Source organism: Nerophis ophidion, linkage group LG21, assembly GCF_033978795.1.
Source record: "Nerophis ophidion isolate RoL-2023_Sa linkage group LG21, RoL_Noph_v1.0, whole genome shotgun sequence".
Taxonomy (NCBI): domain Eukaryota; kingdom Metazoa; phylum Chordata; class Actinopteri; order Syngnathiformes; family Syngnathidae; genus Nerophis; species Nerophis ophidion.
The window spans coordinates 44,745,585-44,772,614 of NC_084631.1; the positions used below are offsets into that span (position 1 = coordinate 44,745,585).

General features: G+C 39.2%; 1 protein-coding gene across 2 annotated transcripts in view; it reads left to right on the forward strand.

Annotated features, from left to right (window-relative positions):
• The first annotated feature begins 2,348 nt into the window (after positions 1-2,348).
• The window catches only part of ago3b (argonaute RISC catalytic component 3b), a 43,116-nt gene continuing 18,434 nt past the window's right edge, over positions 2,349-27,030 (forward strand). The window contains exons 1-9 of one of the 2 annotated variants that reach the window (XM_061882739.1): positions 2,349-2,509; positions 2,670-2,841; positions 13,451-13,622; positions 13,686-13,806; positions 19,135-19,358; positions 19,458-19,594; positions 23,801-23,935; positions 24,012-24,099; positions 24,164-24,311. In XM_061882739.1, coding sequence (XP_061738723.1) covers positions 2,823-2,841; positions 13,451-13,622; positions 13,686-13,806; positions 19,135-19,358; positions 19,458-19,594; positions 23,801-23,935; positions 24,012-24,099; positions 24,164-24,311 — 1,044 coding nt within the window. In that variant the 5' untranslated portion in view covers positions 2,349-2,509; positions 2,670-2,822. The remainder of the gene's footprint in view (positions 2,510-2,669; positions 2,842-13,450; positions 13,623-13,685; positions 13,807-19,134; positions 19,359-19,457; positions 19,595-23,800; positions 23,936-24,011; positions 24,100-24,163; positions 24,312-27,030) is intronic. The other variant, XM_061882740.1, reaches the window with a different exon arrangement.

Below are 27,030 nucleotides of genomic sequence, written 5' to 3' on the forward strand. Positions count from 1 at the left end.
GTTACTCTTCTTGGCTGTGATTTAGTCAATCAATCAATCAATCAATGTTTATTTATATAGCTCTAAATCACAAATGTCTCAAAGGACTGTACAAATCATTACAACTACGACATCCTCGGAAGAACCCACAAAAGGGCAAGGAAAACTCACACCCAGTGGGCAGGGAGAATTCACATCCAGTGGGACGCCAGTGACAATGCTGACTATGAGAAACCTTGGAGAGGACCTCAAATGTGGAGCGAATTTTAGCGATTTTACGGAGATGAAAGAAGGCCGTTTTAGTAACGCTTTTAATGTGTGACTCAAAGGAGAGAGTTGGGTCGAATATAATACCCAGATTTTTTACCGAGTCACCTTGTTTTATTATTTGGTTGTCAAATGTTAAAGTTGTATTATTAAATAGAGGTCGGTGTCTAGCAGGACCGATAATCAGCATTTCCGTTTTTTGGGAAATTAATAGTCTTATTAATTTCCACATATTGAGATCTGTTACTTAAATAACTACTTAACCACTGTTGTGAAACACCTCTTATGCCATAGTTTTACCATTTTCGCAGAAGTAAGGAATGATGGATTGTGTCAAAAGCTTTACATAAGTCAATAAATACTCCAACGGTGTGTTGCTTTTTTTCTATTGCTGTAGCTATGTTTTCTACAAAATCCATCACTGCTAGAGATGTATATCGATTACTCCTCAACCCATGGTGGTCATTCAATAACTCATGTTTGTCAATCCACTTATCAACTCTATATCAGGTGGGTGGATGTGGATTATAAATACCTCGGTGTACACATGGACAACAAGCTGAATGGGTCAAAACACACTGAGGCCCTCTACAAGAGGCTAGGATCCTTCAACGTCTGTACAAAAATGTTGAGGATGTTCTACGAGTCGGTGGTGGCGGGCGCCTTTTTGTACGCCGTGGCTTGCTGGGGCAGCGGGCTGAGAGCGAGGGACACATACAGACTGGACAAGTTGGTAGAGAAGGCCAGTAACGTGGTGGGAGTGGAGCTGGACTCTCTGGTGGTGTCAGAGAGGAGGAGTCTAGCAAAACTCCTGGCCATTATGGACAACACCGCACCCACTACACTCGGACCTTGCGGAGAGAATGAGCACGTTCAGTGGAAGGCTCAGACTCCCTAAATGCAACACAGGAGGGCCTTCATACCGACAGCCATCAGACTGTATAATGCATTTGTTCCTTGACTGCACTTAAATGTAGAATATATTTATACTATTCATATATTATATATTATATACAGTATATATGTTATATATTATTTATTATTATTATTGTCTATTGTGAGCGAACTGTGGTGCTGAATTTCCCCCAGGGATCAATGTGTTCTTTGATGTTTGATGTTTCCATCCTACACACATGGAAGAGGGATGTGTTCTATGGCTATGAGTTTTGTTTTTTTTCCCCTTGGCCTCAGTCTGCACCCCCTCTCCAGGGCCCAGGCTAATACCGATTTTTTTATTTTATTTTAATCTTCCAATTTTTTCTCCCATTCACCCCCCCCCCCCCCCCCCCCCAGGCTAAAAACGATTTTTTAATTTTATTTTAATCTTTTAATTTTTTATCCTATTCCCCCCCCCCCCCCTGTTTACCTGTATCTCATCTTTTTTGTAAGGGGCGCTGGAAGCCGGCAGACCCGTCAGCGATCCTGTTCTGTCTCCCTGTAATGTTTGTCTGATCTTGAATGGGATTGTGCTGAAAATTTAAATTTTTCTGAAGGAACTCTCCTGACGGAATAAATAAAGTACTATCTAATCTAATCTAATCTAATAAAGTACTTTCTATTCTATTATATTCTATTCCATCCATCCATTTTCTACCGCTTATTCCCTTTTGGGGTTGCGGGGGGCGCTGGCGCCTATCTCAGCTACAATCTATACTATTCTATTCTATTGTATATACAAATAATTTCTCAAGAACTTTTGCAAAGAGAAAAGTACAAATGTGATAATATACAATCGTCGGGGTGTTTAAAGAAAAAAAGTAAATATTATATAATTTTCCAATCAAAACCAAAAAGTAAGTAGGAAGTGACGCAATCTCAACTTTTGGTATTTCCTGACGGAGTTCCCTGGGCGAACTTTATGTGTAAAGTTAACACTGGATAACAACGCCAAACCGGAAATGTTGGTATGGTATTGCAGAACTAAAACAATTTCCCCTCAACTTACGGCGAAGACCAATAAGCATGATTTCCACAATAATTCACAATATTTTTCTCTTAAACTATATTATGATGCATTATGTAAGCGTTTATCTTAGCGTGGACTTTCCACGCTCTTAGACATTTGTGTGAAGGGGCGTTCCGGAAGTAGTACTCCCCACTTGTTGCGTGCTTGTTGCGAGAGTAGAAGAGGGCGCCGCGAAATTGTACATTTCACACCGGACTGGCGCTGCTGTCGAGGCGGACTCTGAGGCGCTGAAAGCTCGCCGCCCTTCCAACACAACGCCTGTCACGTTAAGTAACCGGAGAAGGACGTCGACATTGGGTAAATATGAACACGCCTTTTGTCTGCGGTGTTGTCAGTTCGTCGTTAATGACGATGGCTAAAAGCTAGCGTTGCCACAGTTTGTCGAGTGCTAGCCAGCTAACGCTCGGCGATGCTGCCAAAGGTGACAAACATTGAGATGATTCCCCCCTCATTTCAGCTTGGACGGCCGCTCGCCCAGGTGACAACTGCCAATTGCTAATTGTAATCTCCCCGGGACCACATTAGCCGGGAGAGCGGGGAGTCCTCTTGTAGAGCAAGAAGGATTGGATTGGTGTCTTGGTGCCGGGTCGTCCGGAGAGAGAACTCATGAATGGAAAGCGGAACAACAGGTGGGTTCTCTTCTCTTAATAGTGCTCATTTCTGTTTTTGTTAATACTTTTATTTTAATTTTATTAATATCTTAAAAAAAAAAAAAAAAAATATATATATATATATATATATATATATATATATATATATATATATATATATAAAAAAAAAAATATATATATATATATATATACACACATATACATACCCACACACATACTTTGGTTGTAACGTGTTGCTATCCTTACACTGTATATTGAAATGTGAAGTGAATTATATTTATATAGCGCTTTTTCTCTAGTGACTCAAAGCGCTTTACATAGTGAAACCCAATATCAAACCAGTGTGGGTGGCACTGGGAGCAGTTGGGTAAAGTGTCTTGCCCAAGGACACAACGGCAGTGACTAGAATGGCGGAAGCGGGAATCGAACCTGCAACCCTCAAGTTGCTGGCACGGCCACTCTACCAACTGAGCTATACCGCTAAATGTGTGCTTGTTACTGGCTGAAATGTAAAAAAAACTGGTTAAACATTTCAATATAATGCTAATCGGTGTTTCCAGAGGACTGCGATCTATTTGTGGTGGTTTGTTGCAGGGTCTAAATGACGTCTAATTTGCATAATTGTCCATTTGCAAGTCATTGTAATCAACAATCTAGGAGACAATAGCAAATGTCTCAAAGATTGAGCCACCTGTGGGTGCTTTTTAGATGGGGGAGGGGAGCACGGCAGCACCCGCTGCTCATTAAGAGCCATACTCCTCTTATATCATTTTCCGATAATACCAGAAAAAGTTGCTAAATTGGAAACACTGATCTCTCTTGCTGCATCTTTTTAATCTCTGGCGGACCAGGTGCATGTGAGGCCTGTCAAGCAGCGTTTGAGTGAAACTTTTATTAGTAGATTGTACATCCATCCATCCATTTTCTACCGCTTATTCACTTTGGGGGGGCGGGGGGCGCTGGTGCCTATCTGAGCTGCATTGGGGCGGAAGGCGGTGTACACCCTGGACAAGTCGCCATCTCATTGCAGGGCCAACACAGATAGACAGACATTTACACACTAGGGCCAATTTAGTGTTGCCAATCAACCTATCCCCAGGTGCATGTCTTTGGAGGTGGGAGAAAGCCGGAGTACCCGGAGGGAACCCACGCAGTCACGAGGAGAGAACATGCAAACTCCACACAAAAAGATCCCGAGCCCGGGATTGAACTCAGGACGTTCATATTGTGAAGCAGACGCACTAACCCCTCTACCACCGTGCTGCCCAAATTCCGTACAATTGACCATCAAATGGTAACACCAGAGTACGTTTTTCAACTTGTTTTAAGTCGTGCTGCCACTTAACTGAACAGTTGTAACTAGGGAGGCCAGGAGAGCGATACGACGAGACGGGCTTAAAAAAAGAGGGATAAGGAGAGCAAAGGGCCCAAAGAAGACGAGAGAAGCAGTCAAAGGTTTTGCGATAATTTAAAAATGGAAAAAGACACCTGGTGGTGAAATGTTTGTCTAATGGACTACATCGATGATACTGCATGTTACCATTCTGCTTATTCAAGAGCAGCAAATAAGCGGAAATAGTAAAAGTATTTTTCTCGAGTTTGTATATAATTCTAATTAGTTTGTTCCAAAAAATCAAACACGATTCTTCCAAAAAAAATGTAAAATATTTTTGTTAAATACTGTCACTCAATTTATCACTGGTTTGGTTTTATTCCTTATCTATTGCCTGGTTTTAGACCGCATTGCTTTTTTAAAACTCAACCATTTTTTTAATAAAGGTAATTTAAAGTGATGTTCCCAATAGATAGATAGAACTTTATTGATAGAATGTCAAGAGTGACATTTGAATGTGTGCATTTATAAGAAAGGATTAAAATAAAAAATCCTTGTTTCAACTATTTTTCCTAAAAGACTGCATTGAGACTATAAAGTGTTTTTTATTTAAGTGCTTAATTAATCCAACCAACTAATGTAGTTGTAACAAAAAACCTATATTCTCAGTTATTCCCAGTGTTTGAGTGATGATAAACAGTTCATGGTATAATTATTCGTGGCAGGCCAAGTTTATCTGTAGTACCCCACCACAAATAATATATGGAAACTGTGTGTGTGTGTAATGGTCGTCCTAACATTAACTCGCACGTTTACATGCAAACATTAGTCTGTGCCCACACTTTTTTTGCAGGCGAGCTACTTTTCAATTGACCGAGTTGAAGGGATCCACCTCATTCATATATAATATGAATATAATTTATATTTAGTTATTTATGAAATATGTTTTTTTTTGACCAAGTTAAAGGTGTTTTATGAAGACAAGAATTTAAGTTGGTGTAATACCTGATTCTGATGACTTGCATTGATTGGAATCAGGCAGTAGTGATAACATCCGCATTTTCATCCATCCATCCATTTCCTACCGCTTATTCCCTTTTGGGGTCGCGGGGGGCGCTGGCGCCTATCTCAGCTACAATCGGGCGGAAGGCGGGGTACACCCTGGACAAGTCGCCATCTCATCACAGGGCCAACACAGATAGACAGACAACATTCACACACACATTCACACACTAGGGCCAATTTAGTGTTTCCAATCAACCTATCCCCAGGTGCATGTCTTTGGAGGTGGGAGGAAGCCGGAGTACCCGGAGGGAACCCACGCATTCACGGGGAGAACATGCAAACTCCACACAGAAAGATCGCGAGCCTGGATTTGAACCCAGGACTACAGGACCTTTGTGTTGTGAGGCAGACGCACTAACCCCTCTGCCACCGTGAAGCCTCCGCATTTTCAAATGGAGGAAAAAAAAATCCTTTCTGTCCAATACCGCATGAAAGTGGTTGCATTTTGCCATCTTATTTGTCCAGCTTTCATACTCCTTTTTATACACTTTACAAGAAATACATTGGCGGCAAACTCCGGAAACTTGCTAGCTCTCTGAGACTCTTATTTTGTTAGTGCAGACAGGAGAAGCAGGGCTTTTATTGTGAAGACAGGAACTGTGTAGTCTGGCTTTAGAGTTTTGACAGCAGGTACGGCGTCACTCTGTTTAAATATGTGTTTTTCGCCTTCCTGTTGGTCATTTTAATCTCACAGGACCCTCGGGTGCCCTGAATGTCAATCGACGTCTTGGGGAAGATTCATGGCTCATTTTTAGGTTTATTGTTTTAATGCCTGGCTTTTTGATTGATTGACACTTTTATAAGTAGATTGGACAGTTCAGTACATATTCCGTACAATTGACCCCTAAATGGTAACACCCCAATAAGTTTTTCAACTTGTTTATGTCGGGGTCCACGTTAATCAATCCATGGCTGGCATTTGACTGACACACCCTCCGCCATCGACTGGTAGGTCGCGCTCAACGTAATGGTCACGGCTGACTTACTGCCATAGTTTGTTCTCTTCATAATTCCACCCAGTTTACATGCAGCTGCTTCTAATTCTGTTGATGGACAAATTAAGGGTGCATTCACACGGAACAGAGCACAAAACTGCAAGGGTGAATGCTAAATGTGCCTCTAACACCAGGTCATTGGTCATTTCAGCTCGTTTACTTTGTAATAATCAACAATGTTGACATGCTTGTCGCTAACTGTTACTGCTAGAGGCTGGCCGGTCAAACGGAGCTGAGTTTCTTAAATTGTACAGTAGTAAAGATCCAATCCTTCCTCAAGCTTTTTAAACACTTAAAATAGGCGAAAAATGATAGTCCAACAAATGTGAACAAGCATTTCTTTCATAATTTTTATGAGTGCAAGTACGGTGTTTGTGTGAGAGAGGGAGAGACGGACCCAAAACCAGTTTAGCTGTCATTGTTTGTCTGTCGAAGGCAGGTGTCGTGAACCCGTCAGGTGTGCCTGAAGTCTGAGGGCCTGGTTCACTTTGACGTGTGTGTGTGTGTGAGAGACCCCCACCGGAATCTGCCCACTTCACGCTTTGCCAGGGCTCGAACCAGGGAGAGCTGATTGAGAGATGAGAGTGCAAGGTTGTTCTGGGCAGGTCTGAAATATAGAGATTTTTTTTTTTTTTTTCTTAAACACTTTGTTGTGGTCTCTAACATGTAATGGTATTTCTTTGGTCAAAATTGTATTAGCTTTTTTTAACAGAGCATCTTCAAGCTGCCTTCTGTCTCTTCAGCATGCGGCGTTTTATGGACGCTCTTATTTACGCCGTTACCATGAATTAACGTGACCCCGACTTTAACGAGTTGAAAAACGTATTTGGGTGTTACCATTTATTGGTCAATTGTACGGAATATGTTCTGTACTAATAAAAGTTTCAATCCACTTTGACTGCGTCTTCTCCCCGTCAGCCATGTTGTAGATTTTAGCGCTTCCATAGGGAGTCTACTGACGGATACAAGTTAGAGCAGGGGGGCCCATTAGGTCTGATGGAGGGTGTGTCAGTTGATCGCCAGCCAGGCATTTAAAAAAAAAATAGACCTAAAAATGAGCGATCAATCCTCACCCAGACGTCACTTGATTGGCATTCATGGCACTCAAGGGTCATTAAGAAAAAATGACCGACAGGAAGGCGAAACACAGTTTTTATTTCAACAGACTCGTCAAAACTCTAAAAACCAACTGCATGGTTCCTGTCTTCACAATAAAAGCCATGCTTCATCCTGCCTGCAGTAACAAAATATGAGTCTCAGAAAGTTAGCAAATTTCCGGAGTTTTCCGCAAATGTATTTCTTGTAGTGTGTCTATAAAGGAGTAAGGGAGCTGGACAAAAAAGATGGCAAAAAGCAACCACTTTCATGTGATATTGGACAGAAGAGTTTTATTTTTTTTTATTTTTGAAAATGTGACTGTTGTCACTACTAATTCCAATCAATGCAAGTCATCAGAATCAGGTATTACACCAACTTATATTTTTGTCTTCATGAAAGAAAGGAATGTGTTAAACATGCTTGTATTAAAACACATTTAACTTGTTAACAAAAACGTCTTTCATAAATAAATAAATATATGAATGAGGTGAATCCCTTCAACTTGGTCAATTGAAAATTAGCTCGCCTGCAGAAAAAGTGTGGACACCCCTGATTTACAGCTATATGCTACTTTGTATTAGAAATGACAACAGCGTAGGATGCATGAGCATGTACGAGCCAGTCTGCCCCACAGCGATTTAAAGAAGGATCTAATTAACAAGGACAGACTCATGCAAACTTTTCTGGGTCAATTTTTACAAGACCTGCAGATTTTTGAGAAAAAAAACAAATTGTGATTTTTCTCTGCATTTGCGATTTTTATGTTTACAGAAATTGTATAAAACTGCAAAAATTATCGGTCAATTAACATACACATGTCTCAAGGTGCCGCACATTAGAACAATATGCAGTCATTTTCTTTAAAAAATATTTAGTTTCATGGAGATCGACTCAGAGCCTTTGTCCATCTTGCTTTTAAAGTGAAGAAACACTATTATAATGTATAATAATTCAAGGTGGGAATCTGTGGGCAATTTACGATCTCATTAATGATGCAACTTTAAACGTTGTGTATTTTTACATTTCTGTGAAATGACCGTTTATCACTTGCAACTTTTAAATAGTGCATTCGTATTAGCTAAATTTATTCAAACATTTATTAAATTGAAATGTGTGCAAAACTGCAACCTAAGTGTGCTAAAATTGAGGAGCTGATCGGGTTTTTGGGTTAGGTGGCTCCCTGCAGTCAGCCAAATTTTAGAGCTGTCTGCATTACTTTATTTACAATAAATACATTGATTATTGATGTTTACAAATCAATTTTCATAATTGTCCATGTCCGAATTGCGATGCATCTAAAAATCATGCAAACTTCTTTGGGTCAATTTTTACAAGACCTGCACATTTTTGAGAAAAAAAACAAATTGTGATTTTTCTCTGCATTTGCGATTTTTATGTTTACACAAATTGTATAAAACTGCGAAAATAAACGGTCAATTAACATACACTTGTCTCAAGGTGCCGCACATTAGAATATGCAGTCATTTTCTTTAAAAAAATATTTAGTTTCATGAAGATCGACTCAGAGCCTTTGTCCACATCTTGCTCTTAAACTGAAGAAACACTATTATAATGTATAATAATTCAAGGTGGGAATCTTTGGGCAATTTCCGATTTCATTGCAACTTTAAACGTGTATTTTTACATTTCTGTGAAATGACCGTTTATCACTTGCAACTTTTAAATAGTGCATTTTTAATCGTTAAATTAATTCCAACATTTATTAAATTGAGATGTGTGCAAAACTGCAACATAAGTGTGCTAAAATTGAGGAGCTGATGGGGTTTCTGGGTTAGGTGGCTGCCTGCAGTCAGCCAAATTTTAGAGCTGTCTGCATTACTTTATTTACAATAAATACATTGATTATTGATGTTTACAAATCAATTTTCATAATTGTCCATGTCCGAATTGCGATGCATCTAAAAATCATGCAAACTTCTTTGGGTCAATTTTTAAAAGACCTGCAGATTTTTGAGAAAAAAAACAAATTGTGATTTTTCTCTGCATTTGCGATTTTTATGTTTACACAAATTGTATAAAACTGCGAAAATAAACGGTCAATTAACATACACTTGTCTCAAGGTGCCGCACATTAGAATATGCAGTCATTTTCTTTAAAAAAATATTTAGTTTCATGAAGATCGACTCAGAGCCTTTGTCCACATCTTGCTCTTAAACTGAAGAAACACTATTATAATGTATAATAATTCAAGGTGGGAATCTTTGGCATTATACGATTTCATTAATGATGCAACTTTAAACGTTGTGTATTTTTACATTTCTGTGAAATGACCGTTTATCACTTGCAACTTTTAAATAGTGCATTTTTAATCGTTAAATTAATTCCAACATTTATTAAATTGAGATGTGTGCAAAACTGCAACATAAGTGTGCTAAAATTGAGGAGCTGATGGGTTTTCTGGGTTAGGTGGCCGCCTGCCGTCAGCCAAATTTTAGAGCTGTCTGCAATTTATTTACAATAAATACATTAATGTTTACAAATCAATTTCATAATTGTCCATGTCCGAATTGCGATGCATCTAAAAATCGGATATTTGCCCCCACTACTACTACTAATGCAATTAATAATTTAAAAGGAGTATCAACTTTTTTGCTCATTACTATATAATTGTTTATCATTTGTACTGTAATTGGAAGGTAAATAACTTAGTCATCCCAAACAATAATGAAATGGACTCGTTTCTGTAAGCAAAGATTTAACTTAAATACTGAACATCTTTAAGTGCGTTTTTTTTTTTTTCGCCATCGCATAACAGCCTTCCCGCTTGTTCGTCCGTGTTGATGGGTGTATTTTGCCCACCCAATTTGAAGCTGAAATATTCCCACGCTTTGTTACTTTGTGGCTGTCTGTACCCGCTGCCGGTGTTTGTAAAGTTTCTACGCCCGCCGACAAAGATTGTGGATGACTGAAAAGAGGGCTCACTGCGTTCAGTCATTGTTGAATAAAAATGGTCAGGTGCTGAGAGCCATGCACAGATTGGGATGTTTTTCTCCCTGTTTGAAGCGAGAGACGAACAGAATTCTGATTGTAAAAAACATGTCTGTCACTTACAAGCTGACTGCAGTGGGGCGAAAAAAACCTCTCCCTTTTGCGGTTATTTATCGCACTAATACAGGAGAACCCAGACTTTCTGCAGGCGAGATACTTTTCAATTGACCAAGTCGAAGGGTTCTACTATATGTGAATAAAATTATGTATGTTGATGAAAGGAAGGTTTTTAACAAGTTATGGTGTTTTATTGATGATACAAGCAGTTTTAACATGTATTTCTTTCATGAAGACCTGAATATAAGTTGGTGTATTACCTGATTCTGATGACTTTCATTGATTAGAATCATACAGTAGTGATAACGTCCACATTTTCAAATGGAGGGGAAAAAGTCCTCCTTTCTGTCCAATACCACTTGAAAGTGCTTGGTTTTTTGCCATCTTATTTGTCCAGCTTTCAAAAATACAATTAGCGGCAAAGTCTGTAGCTTTCTCAGACTCTTATTTTGTTAGTGCAGGGAGGATGAAGCAGGGCTTTTATTGTGAAGATTGGAATCGTGCAGTCTGTCTTTAGAGTTTTGACTGCAGGCGAGAGTCTGTTGAAATAGTGTTTCTCGCCTTCCTGTCGGTCATTTTTTTAATTATCTGGTAGCAGCCCATATCATCTCACAAGACCCTCAGGTGCTGTGAATGTCAATCAAGGGACGAAAGTGACGTCTTGGTGAAGATTGATAATGGCTAATTTTTAGATTTTTTGTTTTTATTTTATTTTTTTAATGCCTGGCTGGTGATCGACTGACGCACCCTCCAAGATCGATGTAATGTCCACCCCTGCACTAATAGATGTCAATTACCGTATTTCCTTGAATTGCCGCTGGGGCGCTAATTGATTTAAAACCTCTTCTCACTCCTGCGGTTAAAGTAAGCATGCGCTAATTATTTTAAACCTCTTCTCACTCTGGCACTTACCAAAGGCATGCCGTAAAAAAATGAGTGTGATGTAAGGATACCATCATGAAAAGCACATTTAATAAAAAAAACGTTATGGTACTTATAAATAAAGTCCTTGCCAGCTCCTTTTGATAAAAATCATCTAACTTGTTTATAGAAGTCTTCCTTATCTTTCTTCAGTTTTAAAAGTCTCTCTGTCTCGATGGAGATCTTCCTTTATTACCTCCTGCTTCGATTAAAAGTCCAGTTTAGAAAACTGCTTTCAAAAGGTCCGTCATATCCCTCCCAGCACATATCACGTGACTCATTGTCACTTCTTCTGCAGCAGAGTAGTCGCAAGAAGGATCACTAGCGCCTTCTACCACCAGGAGGCGGGAATCATTTAATGACGCATTGGACACTTGCAGCTACGGTATTGTGACGGTCTCAAGCCGTCGTCTTGCGGGTTCCCAGAACCACCAAGGAAGGACATGGCTTGAGCAGTTTGAGTTTGTTTATTTTTCAAAAAAACCTCAGTCCAGGTCGCTTCTCCACTCCTCCTCTACGCTCGCTCGCTGTCTCCTCGCCATCTTGGGCCGGGCTCCAGCGGGCCCTGCCTGTCTGTCGGACCTTCTGCTCCACCTCTCCACAGGTACCGGTATATTAATGAAACATAGCCGCTTACTGTTCTTCTTAGCTTAACGGTATTCAATAGCTTGGACCTTAAATCCTACTGAATAGCTCTTAATCTTATTTCCTTTTATGCGATTTACAAATTACCGGTATTGAAATCAGCCTCCATTTTAAAAATGATGATAGGGTAAGTGTCACTCGTGACGTCACGAGTTTGACCCGGTGGTAATACTAAGCATGCGCTAATTATTTTGCGCAGCGAGTTTGACCTGGCAGTAATTCAAGGCAGGCGCATACTATATACCCTGCGGCAATTCAGGGAAATACGGTAATCGTACAGCCATATCTTATACCGTATATGGAGATATCTGCTGACAATTGGTAAACTGTCCCAAATTGGGTGAATTCCAAATCGTTCGTTTGGAGCAGGGGTCGGGAACCTTTTTGGCCGAGAGCCAAAAATCCAAATATTTTAAAATGTATTTCCGTAAGAGCCATATCATTTTTTTTTTTTTTTTCAACGCTGAACAAAACTAAACGCGTGCATTAAGACCAACATTACTAGAATATAATAGGTCTCGTATTCTTTGTAATAACGTTGATATTCTGAAGCTAACTGTGGAGGGGCGTGGCCTGCGGGCCTGCAGCGAAGCGGGGTGTGCCAGGACCGGCCTCGAAATCAGCGACAGGTGCGTAGATGGCCCACCTGGGACTTGTCATCTAATCACCTGTCGCTCTGTTATAAGCAGCGGCTGGGAGGAGAGACAGGGCTGGAGCCAGAGCGAGAACGAAAGAGAAAAGACAATTGCTGGAAAGCAACTGAGACTTATTGAAAAATAAAAAAATATCGTAACCCTGAAACAGGCTTTCATGTCGGTGCTTGGTGGTTTGAAGAACCCCCCGGAGGGCAAGCCCTAAAAAAAAACTATAATATATAAATCGTGCAATTTCTTGAACAAGTGCGGTAGAAAAAGGCTGGATGGATTCAAATGCATGAGCATGTTTAATATTTTGAAAGTTATTTTTAACACTTTGATTACAAGTGGAATTAGTCATTACTTATTGTGTTAAGCAGTGTCAGCTCAGATTTATCCGAGAGCCAGATGCAGTTATCAAAAGAGCCACATCTGGCTCTAGAGCCATAGGTTCCCTACCCCTGGTTTGGAGGAAGCAAAATTGTTGTATACAAATCCCTGTTTGATTTAGAATTTTTGGGACTTGCGCAAATCCCTTAGGAAAAGTCTGTTTTGCATAATTGCGGCAGGGAGTGAGATTTACATCTGTTGTGTGTGTAAGTGTACTTCTTTTCAACTGCTGCCATAGCAACAAACTATTGAACAAAAGGGAGTCAACTTCCTGCATGAATTACACACCAACTGAGCATGTCAGGTCATTAGCCAATTTAGGTAGTTGCTCCGGGGCACAATTTCCATCTTGATGTGTTATTGATGTTGTTTCGGGCAGCTACTGACCTACATTGTGCCTTGCTGCTGTTGTCCCTGCTTAAAACAAAGACCAAGTACTGTTTAATCTCCCCCGTTTTATGTGCATTTGCTGTTGCAGGAGATGCTAGAGCACAAGCCCTCTTTTCATTGCCACGGCGACCTGGCTATGGCACCATCGGGAAGCCCATCAGGCTTCTCGCCAACTGCTTCCAGGTCGACATCCCCAAGATCGACGTCTACCTCTACGAGGTGGATATCAATCCTGACAAATGTCCTCGCCGGGTCAACAGGTAACGGAAAAGACGGTTTCCCACAATAGTGTTCCACAACTGACCTAAGTGATGCATACACAGGGACGTGGTGAGCTCCATGGTTCAGCACTTCAAGGTCACCATCTTTGGCGACCAACTTCCAGTTTACGACGGGAAGAGAAGCCTCTACACTGCCAAACCACTTCCTGTCGCCCCTTCTGGGGTAGGATTAGCCATTCATGATCATGTTGTGGTTTTGTCACTGACACAAGAGTCCAGAGGGAAGACACTTTAACCCCCCCACCCCCGACTCAACTTACAGTCGCCTCTTTGAGAAATAAACCGGCTTTTGGAGATGAGCGGTATTGACGTTCTCTTCTGGAAATATCCTCTGTAGACTTTAGAACTGTAACATAGCACGCCTGCATGGTGGAACTATGGGTAATGCCACACTTGCAGCAGAGCTTCCTGGAGCCAACACAGCTCAAAATGACTATATTGACATGAACAAAAATCTTGGGAAAAAATAACTGACAAGCATACTTTGATAAAGTAGCAGGATACCCAAAGTGCAATTATTTATGAGTAGGGAGGTCCGATCGTATTTGAGATATCAAAGCATACACAGGGTTTCTCCCAGCTTGAAATCAACATGTAGGGGTGTGGCCAATGTGATGTCATAGTATTATTTGCATAATTGTTGATGCATATGTAAATATGTTCATGCTAAAAATATTTCACATACATTTAAAGTCTTATTAGTAATTAGTAGTGGTGTAACGGTACACAAAATATTCGGTTAGGTACGCACCTCGATTCAGAGGTCACTTTTCGATACAATAAGAAAACAAAATATACATTTTTTGGTTACTTGCAAAATCTTCAACCAAAAATAATTGTCTTAGTGGAATATTTGATGTGAAGTAATGGGAACCTTAGGTCAATAATTCATGATATTGATTTTGATTCAATATTATGTTTTGAGCAATGACAGTTTGAAAGAAAAAAGAACAGCTTTGTTTTATTCAACGTTGCAACTTTTTCTAAATTATATTTAGCCTTTAAGCTTTTTTGTTTCACTTTTGTTTATTTTAATAGTATTTTTAGAATGTGCCGTGGGCCTTTAAAACATTAGCTGTGGGCCACAAATGGCTTCCGGGGCACACTTTTGACACCCCTGCTTTAGATAATAAAAAATAAAATCTGATAAATCTATTTGTAAAAAGCAGAGCCTGGCGACGCATGCGCGTTTATCATAACTCTGTCGCTCTCTCTCTGTCCCTCCCTCACGAGTGCTGCTGCGTGCACAATTTGCTTTTGTTTTTAATCCCTTCTTAACCCTGAACATACATTGAAAATACACACAACCCAAACTTAAAATGCCGGACATTTGAGGCATTTAAGAAGCTCCACCCAGACAGCCCCGCAAAAGAGGACATATCCGGTGAAAAGAGGAGGTATGGTCAGTCTATCGTAGCGCGGTCGCTGCTAACATGCAGTGTGTTGTGCCTCGGTGTGCACTGTTTACATAATGTGTGGTACGATACTTGATATGTCCGTGTAGAAACTCATTCGGTACACCTCCGAACTGTAACGGTTCAATACAAATACACGTATCGTTACACCCCTAGTAATTAGTCATTTTGCTCTAGTTTATAATTATTGTACAATGTAACACTGGTTGTCCTATCCTGCCAGTGGCAACTGCTGTTCTTTTAAGCAGGGGTAGCTGTTTTTCTGTTACCAGTACTCTAATTGTGAGTACAGTTGCCAATAACTGATTAAATATATAAACATGATAGATATTACAAAAAATAACGTCCCTCTTTAAAAAATATAAATATCTCCATAACGGCAACAACGGAATAGAAGTTGAAAAATTCTTTGGCAGTTTTATATTTGAAGATTGCGGATTTGCTCGTTTTGCTGTCAAATCAAAAAGGGATTCCAGACTGATCATCCAATCAGAAGCCAGGCGACCCCTTTTCCTTCACTCTTACTCATTCGCTCAGCGTTCGCTGGCAGGCCAAAGTGGAGTATTTATCCAATGACTGTCTAGTTGGGATGCCGCACTGTGACGCTACTACATCAGTGGAAAAAAGTTGTGCCAGCTGTCGCCAAAGTAGCAGATTCTAAACAAAAGTTAAAGTCGCTTCAGGATGCACTGTTTTGTGGGCGGTCTTATTTGCGTGGCTCACCTTCGCCAGCGTCTTCTCCCCGTCATCTTTGTTGTAGCGGTGTAGCGTGCAAGGACGGGAGTGGAAGAAGTGTCAAAAGATGGAGTTAACTGTTTTAATGACATTCAGACTTTACTTCAATCAATAAGGGAGCAGCATATCCTCATCCAGAAACATCGGAAATGTATCCCGTGTAAAAATCGTCTGAACGCAACTCTCTGACTAAAGTTCTTTGGGTGAATAATGTAAACCCACTACACCGGTATGTTTTAGTGCTCTCATGGCGTGTTTACTGACAGATATAAGTAAGAACTTTACACTACTTAGAAATGGAAACAGCGGAAGATGAATGTCCCATAATGAGAAGGTAGAGAAAAAGCTTATGACTACAATGGCGGATTCGCTAACATTTTCAGGATTAATGCAGATCCCAAATACAGTTCAGCAGGTACCAGAAGGTAAGAAAAAGTTGCTTTTGCATAATATTGCAGGGGAAAAAACCGCCAGATGTCATACCTTATACACACACCATAATAATACTCCTATGTTGAAGCACGGTGCAATCAGGTGGTGCGGCTTCATAGCTTACCAAGGTCGTACTAAAACGTATTGATAAATTTGAGTGCTGTGTAATGTTCTATGTTTTTATAGGAATATTAAAATGTTGGTGTTTACTTGAGTCATATTGCTATCATAGAGCAGCCTACACATACCGTATTTCCTTGAATTGCCGCCGGGGCGCTAATTAATTTAAAACCCTCTTCTCACTCCGGCGTTTACCAAAGGCAAGCATGTGCTTATTTTCAAACCTCTTCTCACTCCGCCGCTTACCAAAGGCATGCGGTAAATTTAGGCCTGCGCTTATAAATTTGAGTGTGATGTAAGGATACCATCATGAAAAGCACATTTAATTAAAAAAAAAAAACCGTTATGTTCTTACTTTTACTTATAAATGAAGTCCATGCACAGCTCCTTTTGATCAAAAGCATCGATAACTTGTTTATAGAAGTCTTCCTTATCTTTCAGTGTTAAGTCTCTCTGTCTCGATGGAGATCTTCCTTTATACCTCTTGCTTCGATTGAAAGTCCAGTTTAGAAAACTGTTTTATTTTAGATATGTTGTCACTTCTTCTCCAGCCGAGTAGTTGCAAGAAGGATCATTAGCGCCCTCTACCACCAGGAGGCTGGAGTCATATAATGACTCATATTTGACACACGCAGCTACGGTATATTAATAAAACATAGCTGATTACTGTTCTTTTTAGCATATTCAATAGCTTGGACCTTAAATCCTACTGAATAGCTCTTAATCTTCTTCCGTTTATGTGATTTCAAATTATTGATATCAGCCTCCTCCATTTTGAAAATGACAGTTGAAGTGAAAATCGTGACGAGTTTGACCCGGTGGAAATTGTAGACATGCGCTAATAAAAATATTTTGCAAAACGAGTTTGACCCGGCGTTAATCCTGAGCCGTCGGTAATGCTAAGCATGCGCTAATTATTTTGCCAAAAGAGTTTGACGCGGCAGTAATTCTAGGCAGGTGCATACTATATACCGGGCGGCAAATCAAGAAAATACGGTATCATGTTTGACTGCCATCTACTGGTCACACTTAACATTACACCATGTACCAAAAAAAAATGGCTTCGAAGTGGGTAAGCTCAACCAACCTTATTCCTTACATTAGGCGCACCGTGTTATAAGGCGCACTGTTGAGTTTTGAGGAAAAGATTTTAAGTGCATCTTTATAATCCGGGAAATACGGTACTTATTTTTTTAAACATCAGTTTTGGATAAAATGTAAATACTGAACCCGTATGTGACCTGATATTAGTTTGAGGGGAAGAGCCACTGTATACATCGTTATCGGTTGATATCACTATTAGAAGCTGAGCAGTATCGCCACATCTGATAACTCTAATATAGACCCTCTCTAATTATGAGTGTATTGTACTATATCCAGCACCCCCTGCGATCTCAAAAGTGACAATTCAAGGAAATACGGCATCTCATGTTTGACTGCCATCTACTGGTCACACTTCACATTACACCATGTACCCAAAAAAAATGGCTTCGAAGTGGGTAAGCTCAACCAACCTTATTCCTTACATTAGGCGCACCGTGTTATAAGGCGCACCGTTGAGTTTTGAGGAAAAGATTTTAAGTGCATCTTTATAATCCGGGAAATACGGTACTTATTTTTTTAAACATCAGTTTTGGATAAAATGTAAATACTGAACCCGTATGTGACCTGATATTAGTTTGAGGGGAAGAGCCACTTTATACATCGTTATCGGTTGATATCACTATTAGAAGCTGAGCAGTATCTCCACATCTAACTCTAATATAGACCCTCCTCTAATTATGAGTGTATTGTACTATATCCAGCACCCCCTGCGATCTCAAAAGTGACAATTCAAGGAAATACGGCATCTCATGTTTGACTGCCATCTACTGGTCACACTTCACACTACACCATGTACCCAAAAAAAATGGCTTCGAAGTGGGTAAGCTCAACCAACCTTATTCCTTACATTAGGCGCACCATGTTATAAGGCGCACTGAGTTTTGAAGAAAAAAATATTTTAAGTGCACCTTTATAATCCGGGAAATACGGTATTTATTTTTTTTAAACACCAGTTTTGGATAAAATGTAAATACTCTACCCGTATGTGACCTGATATTAGTTTGAGGGAAGAGCCACTGTATACATCGTTATCTGTTATCAGTATTAGAAGCTGAGCAGTATCTCCACATCTGATAACTCTAATATAGAACCTCTCTAATTATGAGTGTATTGTACTATATCCAGCACCCCCTGCGATCCCAAAAGTGACAATTCAAGGAAATCTCATGTTTGACTGCCATCTACTGGTCACACTTCACATTACACCATGTACCCAAAAAATGGCTTCGAAGTGGGTAAGCTCAACCAACCTTATTCCTTACATTAGGCGCACCATGTTATAAGGCGCACTGAGTTTTGAAGAAAAAAATATTTTAAGTGCACCTTTATAATCCGGGAAATACGGTATTTATTTTTTTTAAACACCAGTTTTGGATAAAATGTAAATATTCAACCCGTATGTGACCTGATATTAGTTTGAGGGAAGAGCCACTGTATACATCGTTATCAGTTATCAGTATTAGAAGCTGAGCAGCATCTCCACATCTGATAACTCTAATAAAGAGCCTCTGTAATTATGAGTGTATTGTACTATATCCAGCACCGCCTGCAATCCCAAAAGTGACAAGCGGTAGAAAATGGATGGATGAATATGATTTATGAAAATACTTTTTACTATACAGGTCAAAGTCTATGCCTTGCCACAGATGTAGCTTGTACTGCATGCAAAAATAACCCACCCAAAGTCTATTACCCTTCAGGTGGATTTGGATGTAACCCTTCCAGGGGAAGGTGGGAAGGATCGTCCCTTTAAGGTCAACATAAGGTTCGTATCAATGGTGAGCTGGCATCTGCTGCACGAGGTCCTGATGGGACGCGGCGTGTCCGAACCGGTGGACCTGGACAAACCAGTCAGCATCAACCCGGTGCACGCCGTTGATGTTGTGCTGCGACACCTGCCCTCCATGAAGTGAGCGCTCACCCCTGAAAGGGTTTATGTCGTTCAATGCTGCATTATATTATCATCTTCCATTTGTAATGTTGTTGCTTCGCTGTGTGTGACCATCAGGTACACACCTGTTGGTAGATCCTTCTTTTCTTCCCCGGAGGGCTACGACCATCCACTTGGCGGAGGGAGAGAGGTTTGGTTTGGCTTCCATCAGTCCGTGCGACCGGCCATGTGGAAGATGCTGCTCAACATAGATGGTGAATAAGCTTGTTTTGTGGTTTTTATTTAAAGAGAAATGTTCCATTTTGACAGATCTTGTGACAACGTAGGATCAGGGTGTTTCACCCTTCAAGTAGAACGCGGCCATAGTGAGAATGTGCTGGTTTTGTGTACAGTACACGGCTTCTTCTGTTATTTAGGGCAGTGGTTCTCAAACCGGGGTACTTGAAGGTATGCCAAGGGGTACGTGAGATTTTTTAAAAATCTTCTAAAAATAGTAACAATTCAAAAATCCTCCAAATATAATTATTGAATAATATTCAACAAAATATGAATGTAAGTTCATAAACTGTGAAAAGAAATGCAACAATGCAATATTCAGTGTTGACAGATTTTTTTGTGGACATGTTCCATAAATATTGATGTTAAAGATTTCTTTTTTTGTGAAATGTTTAGAATTACCGGTAAGTTGATTAATCCAGATGGATCTCTATTACAATCCCCAAAGAGGGCACTTTAAGTTGATTACTTCTGTGTAGAATTTTTTATTTATAAATGTGAAGTGAATTATATTTATATAGCGCTTTTCTCTAGTGACTCAAAGCGCTTTACATAGTGAAACCCAATATCTAAGTTACATTTAAAGCAGTGTGGGTGGCACTTGGAGCAGTTGGGTAAAGTGTCTTGCCCAAGGACACAACAGCAGTGACTAGGATAACTGAAGCGGGAATCGAACCTGCAACCCTCAAGTTGCTGGCACGGCCGCTCTACCAACCGAGCTATGCCGCCCCAATGAATCAGTTTATTTTTCTACAAGTTTTTAGTTATTTTTATATCTTTTTTTCCAAATAGTTAAAAAAAGACCACTACAAATGAGCAATAATTTGCACTGTTATACAATAATAAATCAGAAACTGATGACCTAGTGCTGTATTTTACTTCATCTCTTTTTTTTTTTTCAACCAAAAATGCTTTGCTCTGATTAGGGGGTACTTGAATTAAAAAAAATGTTCACGGTGGGTACATCACTGAAAAAAGGTTGAGAACGTCTGATTTGGGGCACATCGGTTATATTCTCTTTTTGTAGTTGTGTTGGTTGCAAATCATGTATTTTTGATACAGTGTTACTTCAACTTAAGTGTTTTAAAATGAGTCACCAATTGCTGAGTTCCAAGCATCCCTACTATTTGTAACCGTGTTACAAAACAGATTAGTTAGAATCACACACAGTTAGATTTAGAGAACGTTTAAACCCTTTGTTCATTGAATAGAAAATACACAAATTGCATGACATAATGAATTTGCAAACAGCTAAAATTATGCACTTTAAAATAAAATATAAAAATGTAGTCCACTTTTAGCCCCCGCCCCCCGGGCTTGTGGAGGCGTATCATGTTGCAGAATGTACTTTTCCTGTCCCTCACTTGTGTATAGAGTCGGGGCCAACAGTGGGAATGTTGTCCCGAACATATTTTTTCTGCTTAACTATTAGTTATCAAAAGATGGCATTAATTTTTGATATAAAATCAATACAGCTGTGGAAGTTCAATAACAATGTTGCTTAAATCAAATTAATGTCTAAGACTACCTCTAACTCAAAATATGAATTGGTTCGTTCCACTTAACTTGGAACACTTTGCTCAACAGACGTCATGTAATTAAAGCTTACTTTAAAGCATTCACACAGCAACAACAAGGACAGGATCCACAAGAACCAAATATATTGAATCTATTTGTAAAAGGAGAAGGTTATGTAAAAGTTTTACTTTAGCATGCAATTCCCCGTAAGTGGTGTGTTGAAAGACCCCGTTAAAGATGGAAACAGAAGTTTTTAAAGACTGAATAGATGTTATTCCTATGATATGCACTAATCATAATATAATGATGATAGCAGTGTATTATGAGTCTTTGTATCACCTAGTCCTGGCCTGGGCAATTATTTTGACTCGGGGACCAAATTTTGAGAAACAAATGTGTCTGGGAGCAAGTACATACATTTTAATTGAACTTAAAATGTTCTACTTGAGGAGACACCCAGAAAATACATGACAATAATGTAAGATTTAAAACTATTAACTATGAAGGATAAAACACTGAATATTGACAACATATGAACGTCCACATATTTTACAAGCAAGTGAAACGCAACAAACACAGTGAAATATGAAAGCAAAGGGTAAAAAAAAACTACAGTCTATGTGATATATCACTAAGTTTTAGAACTTTGTAGTAAAAATCTCCTTCCGTGTCCATTCTGTGGAATTGCTCCCCACCCACACTTCTTGGTGCCTCGTTTTAGGAATAACATCTATTCCAAGTCTTTAGATGAGCATAGTAACTAATTAGTTGACCATAGTAACTAATTAGATTACCATAGTATTTAGTATAACATGCAAACGAGCAGATTCCAATCATTGAAATACTTTGTATAGTTGAAGACTTACGGTCATTAGAAAACATGAGTGCACATCATAATGGCAGCTACACTTTCCATCCTAAAGATCTAAAAAAAAATGATTTGGGAATGTCCGGCAGGCCAGGTTGAAAAGCTTAATGGGCCACATGTGGCCCGTGGGCCTTAATTTGCCTCGGTCTGACCTAGACTCTATTTTACACTCTGAAGAAAAGGTAAACTTGAGAGATTTCGGATTATTAAGTAAATGACAGGTTATATGATTTGATATTCTGGCCACTTTATATATAATTTCTTTTGGCTTTTTTGTAAAAGAACAAAGCAATTACATAGTGTTTATCTACATATGTTCTAAGGATGTTAATCCCATCTTTCAAAAGTCAAAAAGATGGTTTCTACCAAATCCATGCAGTAATTAGTGTTGTAGTGCATGTAAACATACTGTGTGAGTAGGGCTGGGGGATATGACTAAAAAATGTATCACGATATAAGTGTTTCATATCAGTCTATCGACCAATTATTGATAAAACAAAAACTATTCTAAATAAAGACCAGGAGAAAAAAGGCTAAATTTAAATACTTTTATTTTAAATATAACCTTTAGAACGAAGTCAGCATTAAGAAAAACAGTCAAATAAATGAAAATACTGGTCGATGTGCAAATATTGACATTAAATAAATGCTTACCCAGACTTCTCAACTATGCTGAGCGGTAGCATGTCCTTCGCTAATTGATACACCACTGCATCCCTTATTTATTTATAACGTTTTGAATTGTTGTCGTATGGCACTGCTGCAGAGTACCTCTCCATGGTGGTCTGTTGTTGCCGCTTCGGTGCTGTTCCACTTGCACCGGCTGATGATGTGGCTGTTTGCTGCTGTACTCCAGCGAGTTAGAGCGGCTCAGGTGGTAAAATAAATTTGTCGTTTTCCAAGACATGGTCGGGACTATGACCTTGCAAGGTTTGCAGACAGTTTTACTCTGATTTGTATCGGACTTAAAAAATCCGAAATACTGCCAAACTGACGTCACGTTTCCTTTTTTATTTACAATTTCCTCTCGTGCTGCCGCACTCATATTCCCGTTTCGTTGATTAACGTGGACCCCGACTTAAACAAGTTGAAAAACTTATTGGGGTGTTACCATTTAGTGGTCAATTGTACGGAATATGTACTGTACTGTGCAATCTACTAATAAAAGTATCAATCAATCGTTGCTTTTTTTTTTTTTTTTTTTTTCCTATTAGCATTTCCCAGATTGCTTTGCAGTTCAGGCTCGGCCGTGATAGGTCGAGAGGCTAAAGCCCTTTTTTTGCCTACACCCCCCCCCCCCAGAATGCCGTGCGGTTCCGGTTCTGCGTTTCTTACTATTTTTTTCTAACAGAACTCAGTGAAATTATCGAACGTTCTATCGACCCCATTTTCTATTGATATTGATCACATGTCTATCGCGATATATATCGTTATTGTTTTATCGCCCAGCCCTACGTGTGAGTATGGGGCAGTGATGTTGGGTTTAGGGTGGAATGGGGGGCCCCATAATTTGGTGCCACACCCTTGACTACAGTACTTGAACATGTGCCATTTTGTATTACCAACCTCTGTAGATAGTATATACTATTCCACCTATTAGTACACCATTGTTGTTCTCTGCTTAATATTTAGGACATTTTTTCCTAAAGGTGTCCATGCCAAAATGCAGCAAATATTGAAGCATAAACTGTAATGCTGAGTTATTTAAATCCATTTTTTTTGTGATGTTTTGGATGGCAGCAGCATAGAAATTCCAGGGTCAACTATGTCCTTGTCCTTTTTTTTTTTTTTATTTCAGTGTCAGCCACAGCTTTTTACAAATCCCAGCCAGTCCTCCAGTTCATGTGTGAGGTCCTGGACATTCACAACATTGACGAGCAGCCTCGCCCACTCACCGATTCGCACAGGGTCAAATTCACCAAGGAGATCAAAGGTGATGATGGTTTCCACCACAGTATCGTCAGTCAGTTTGAATGTTCTCCCGGCGGCTTCAATGTCCTGTTTTCCAGGGCTGAAAGTGGAGGTGACACACTGCGGAAGCATGCGTCGGAAGTACAGAGTCTGCAACGTAACGAGGCGCCCTGCCACCCTTCAAACGTATGTTTTGGATTTTTAAACCTAATTGTCGAGGAGATGCATAATAAGTTCATGTGTCCTCCAGTTTTCCTTTGCAACTGGAGAATGGCCAGACCATTGAGCGCACGGTGGCGCAGTACTTCAGAGAGAAGTACAGTCTACATCTCAGGTATCAACACCTGCCTTGCCTGCAGGTGGGCCAGGAACAGAAACACACCTACTTGCCCTTGGAGGTAACCAACATTGTTCAATAACTCTCTAATTGTATTTTGTATTGTTTGGTTCTATTTACACACTTCTTTTTTTTTTTATCTTCGTTTTTTATTTCTTTTTATATGACTTAAAGACGCTGTTTGTTGCTTGCTCACTGTTACATTTTTCAAAGCAAAAAATAAACGCCATTGGCTAGCTCAGGGGTAGGGAACCTATTAGATAGTACTTTATTTATTCCGTCAGGAGAGTTCCTTCAGGAAAATTAAAATTTTCAGCACAATCCCATTCAAGATCAGACAAACATTACAGGGAGACAGAACAGGATCGCTGACGGGTCTGCCGGCTTCCAGCGCCCCTTACAAAAAAGATGACATACATGTAAACGGGGGGAGGGGAGGGGGGAGAATAGAAGATTAAAATAAATTTAAAAAAAATAAAAATAAAAAAAAATCGGTCTTAGCCTGGGCCCTGGAGTGGGGGTGCAGACTGAGGCCAAGGGGGGAAAAAAAAATATGTATTGCTCTTTTGATGACTGCATCTGGCTCTCAGATAAACCTCAGCTGACATTGCTTAACACGATAAGTAATGAATAATTCCGCTGGTAACCACCATGTTAAAAATAACGTTCAAAATATAAAACATTCTCATCCGTTTTCTACCGCACCTGTTCAAGCAATAACAATGTTATTAAAAAAGAATTAGAGACTTGTTATACTCTAAAAATGTTGGTTTTACTTAAAAAAATGCACGCATTTAGTTGTATTATTACTTTGGTACTCTTGTTCTGTATATTGTACAGTATTTAGTATTTCTATAGTGTTTTTTTATATTGTACAGGATTGCTTGTTTTTATTAGTCTGTTTATTTCAATTGTTAGTTTTTCCTTTATTACTTCTTGTGTTATTTATTTTACCCCATATTTCTTCCCACAACACCTTAAGTTGGACTCTTTAATCTTGTTATATGCAAATATAATGACAATAAAGTCTATTCAGTGTTAAAAATATAATATGGCTCTCACGGAAATGCATTTTAAAATATTTGGCTTTCAGGGCTCTCTCAGCCAAAAAGGTTCCCGACCCCTGGGCTAGCTTTTGTACCATTCGTTAAAGCTGGATGATTATGGCAAACTAATAATCGTGATCATTTTGATTGATATTGTAATTACAATTAATACCACAATTCATGAATTTTAAAACCTCATACATTGTGCCTCCAAAACTCAACTTAAAAAAACATACCATATTTTCCGGGGTATAAGTCGCGCCGGGCGAAAATGCATAATAAAGAAGGAAAAAAACATAAGTCACACTGGAGTATAAGTCGCATTTTTTGGGGAAACTTATTTGATAAAAGCCAACAGCAAGAATAGACATTTGAAAGGCAATTTAAAATAAATAAAGAATAGTGAAGAACAGGCTGAATAAGTGTAGGTTATATGAGGCATAAATAAGCAACTGCTATGTTAACCTAACATATTATGGTAAGAGTCATTCAAATAACTATAACATATAGAACATGCTATACCTTTACCAAACTATCTCTCACTCCTAATCCATAAATGCCATCAAATCTTCTTCCTGGATGTGGCTTCTAAACAACTCTGCCAACTCCAAAGGTATGCGCCGCTTCCTCTTATCCTTTTCTGCTGCATATTTCACTACGTCCAGCTTGTACTCTGCACTACATGATTTCATTTTTGGTGCCATTTTTGTTCAGCCCTTCTCAGATTTTATAAATTACCGCCAACGATGAAATGATCCATTTTAATAGCTACGGCAGTAGCATACAGCAGTTAGCATCCCATGACCCTCCCTCGCCAAATTCTTATTGCTTGACGTGTGTGTGACAATTGCTGACATTTTCTTTGTCTCTTCCGCGAATGAGACAAATATTTCATATTTTACGGTAATGTGTTAATTTCTCACACAAGTCTCAACTGAGTATAAGTCGCACCCCCGGCCAAACTATGGAAAAAAAACTGCGACTTAGTCTGAAAAATACGGTAGTTAACAAACATGGATATAAATTAGGAATGAATAAACCACAAGTGAAATAATACATTTAAATAGCAATATAAAAACTAACTTCAGTTTTAATTGTTTATATTCTGTGTTTTTTTCACCTTAAACTTTATTCACCACCGGAGTGTGCTTTTTGTCAAAATTTCATAAAATGTTTCTTAATGCAAAAATCCTCATTTGTCGGAGCAGTCCATGCATCCATTTTCTACCGCTTGTCCCGTTTGGGGTGGTGTGGGGTGCTGGAGCCTATCACATTACAGGCCAAAAGTTTGGACACCTTCTCGTTCAATGCGTTTTTTTACATTTATTTTCATGACTATTTACATTTTCCAAGGTTCTACTTAAGCTGTACATCAAGCAAGATTGGGAAATAATTTCACCTGAAAAGCTTCAAAAATGTGTCTCTTCAATTCCCAAATGTTTACTGAGTGTTGTTAAAAGAAAAGGCCATGTAACACACTGGTAAAAAATGCCCCTGTGCCCACTTTTTGCTGCCATTAAATTTTAACTTAAAGAATATTTGCCCCCCAAAAATTAAGTTCAAACATTAAATATTTTTTGTCTTTGCAGTCAGTTCAATTGAATTGAAGTTGAAAAGGATATGCAAATGGTATACTGTTTTTTTTTTTTTTTAAATACTATTTACAACGTACCAACTTCACTGGTTTTGGGTTTTGTACATTCAATGACATCATCATCATTGGCTAACACCCTA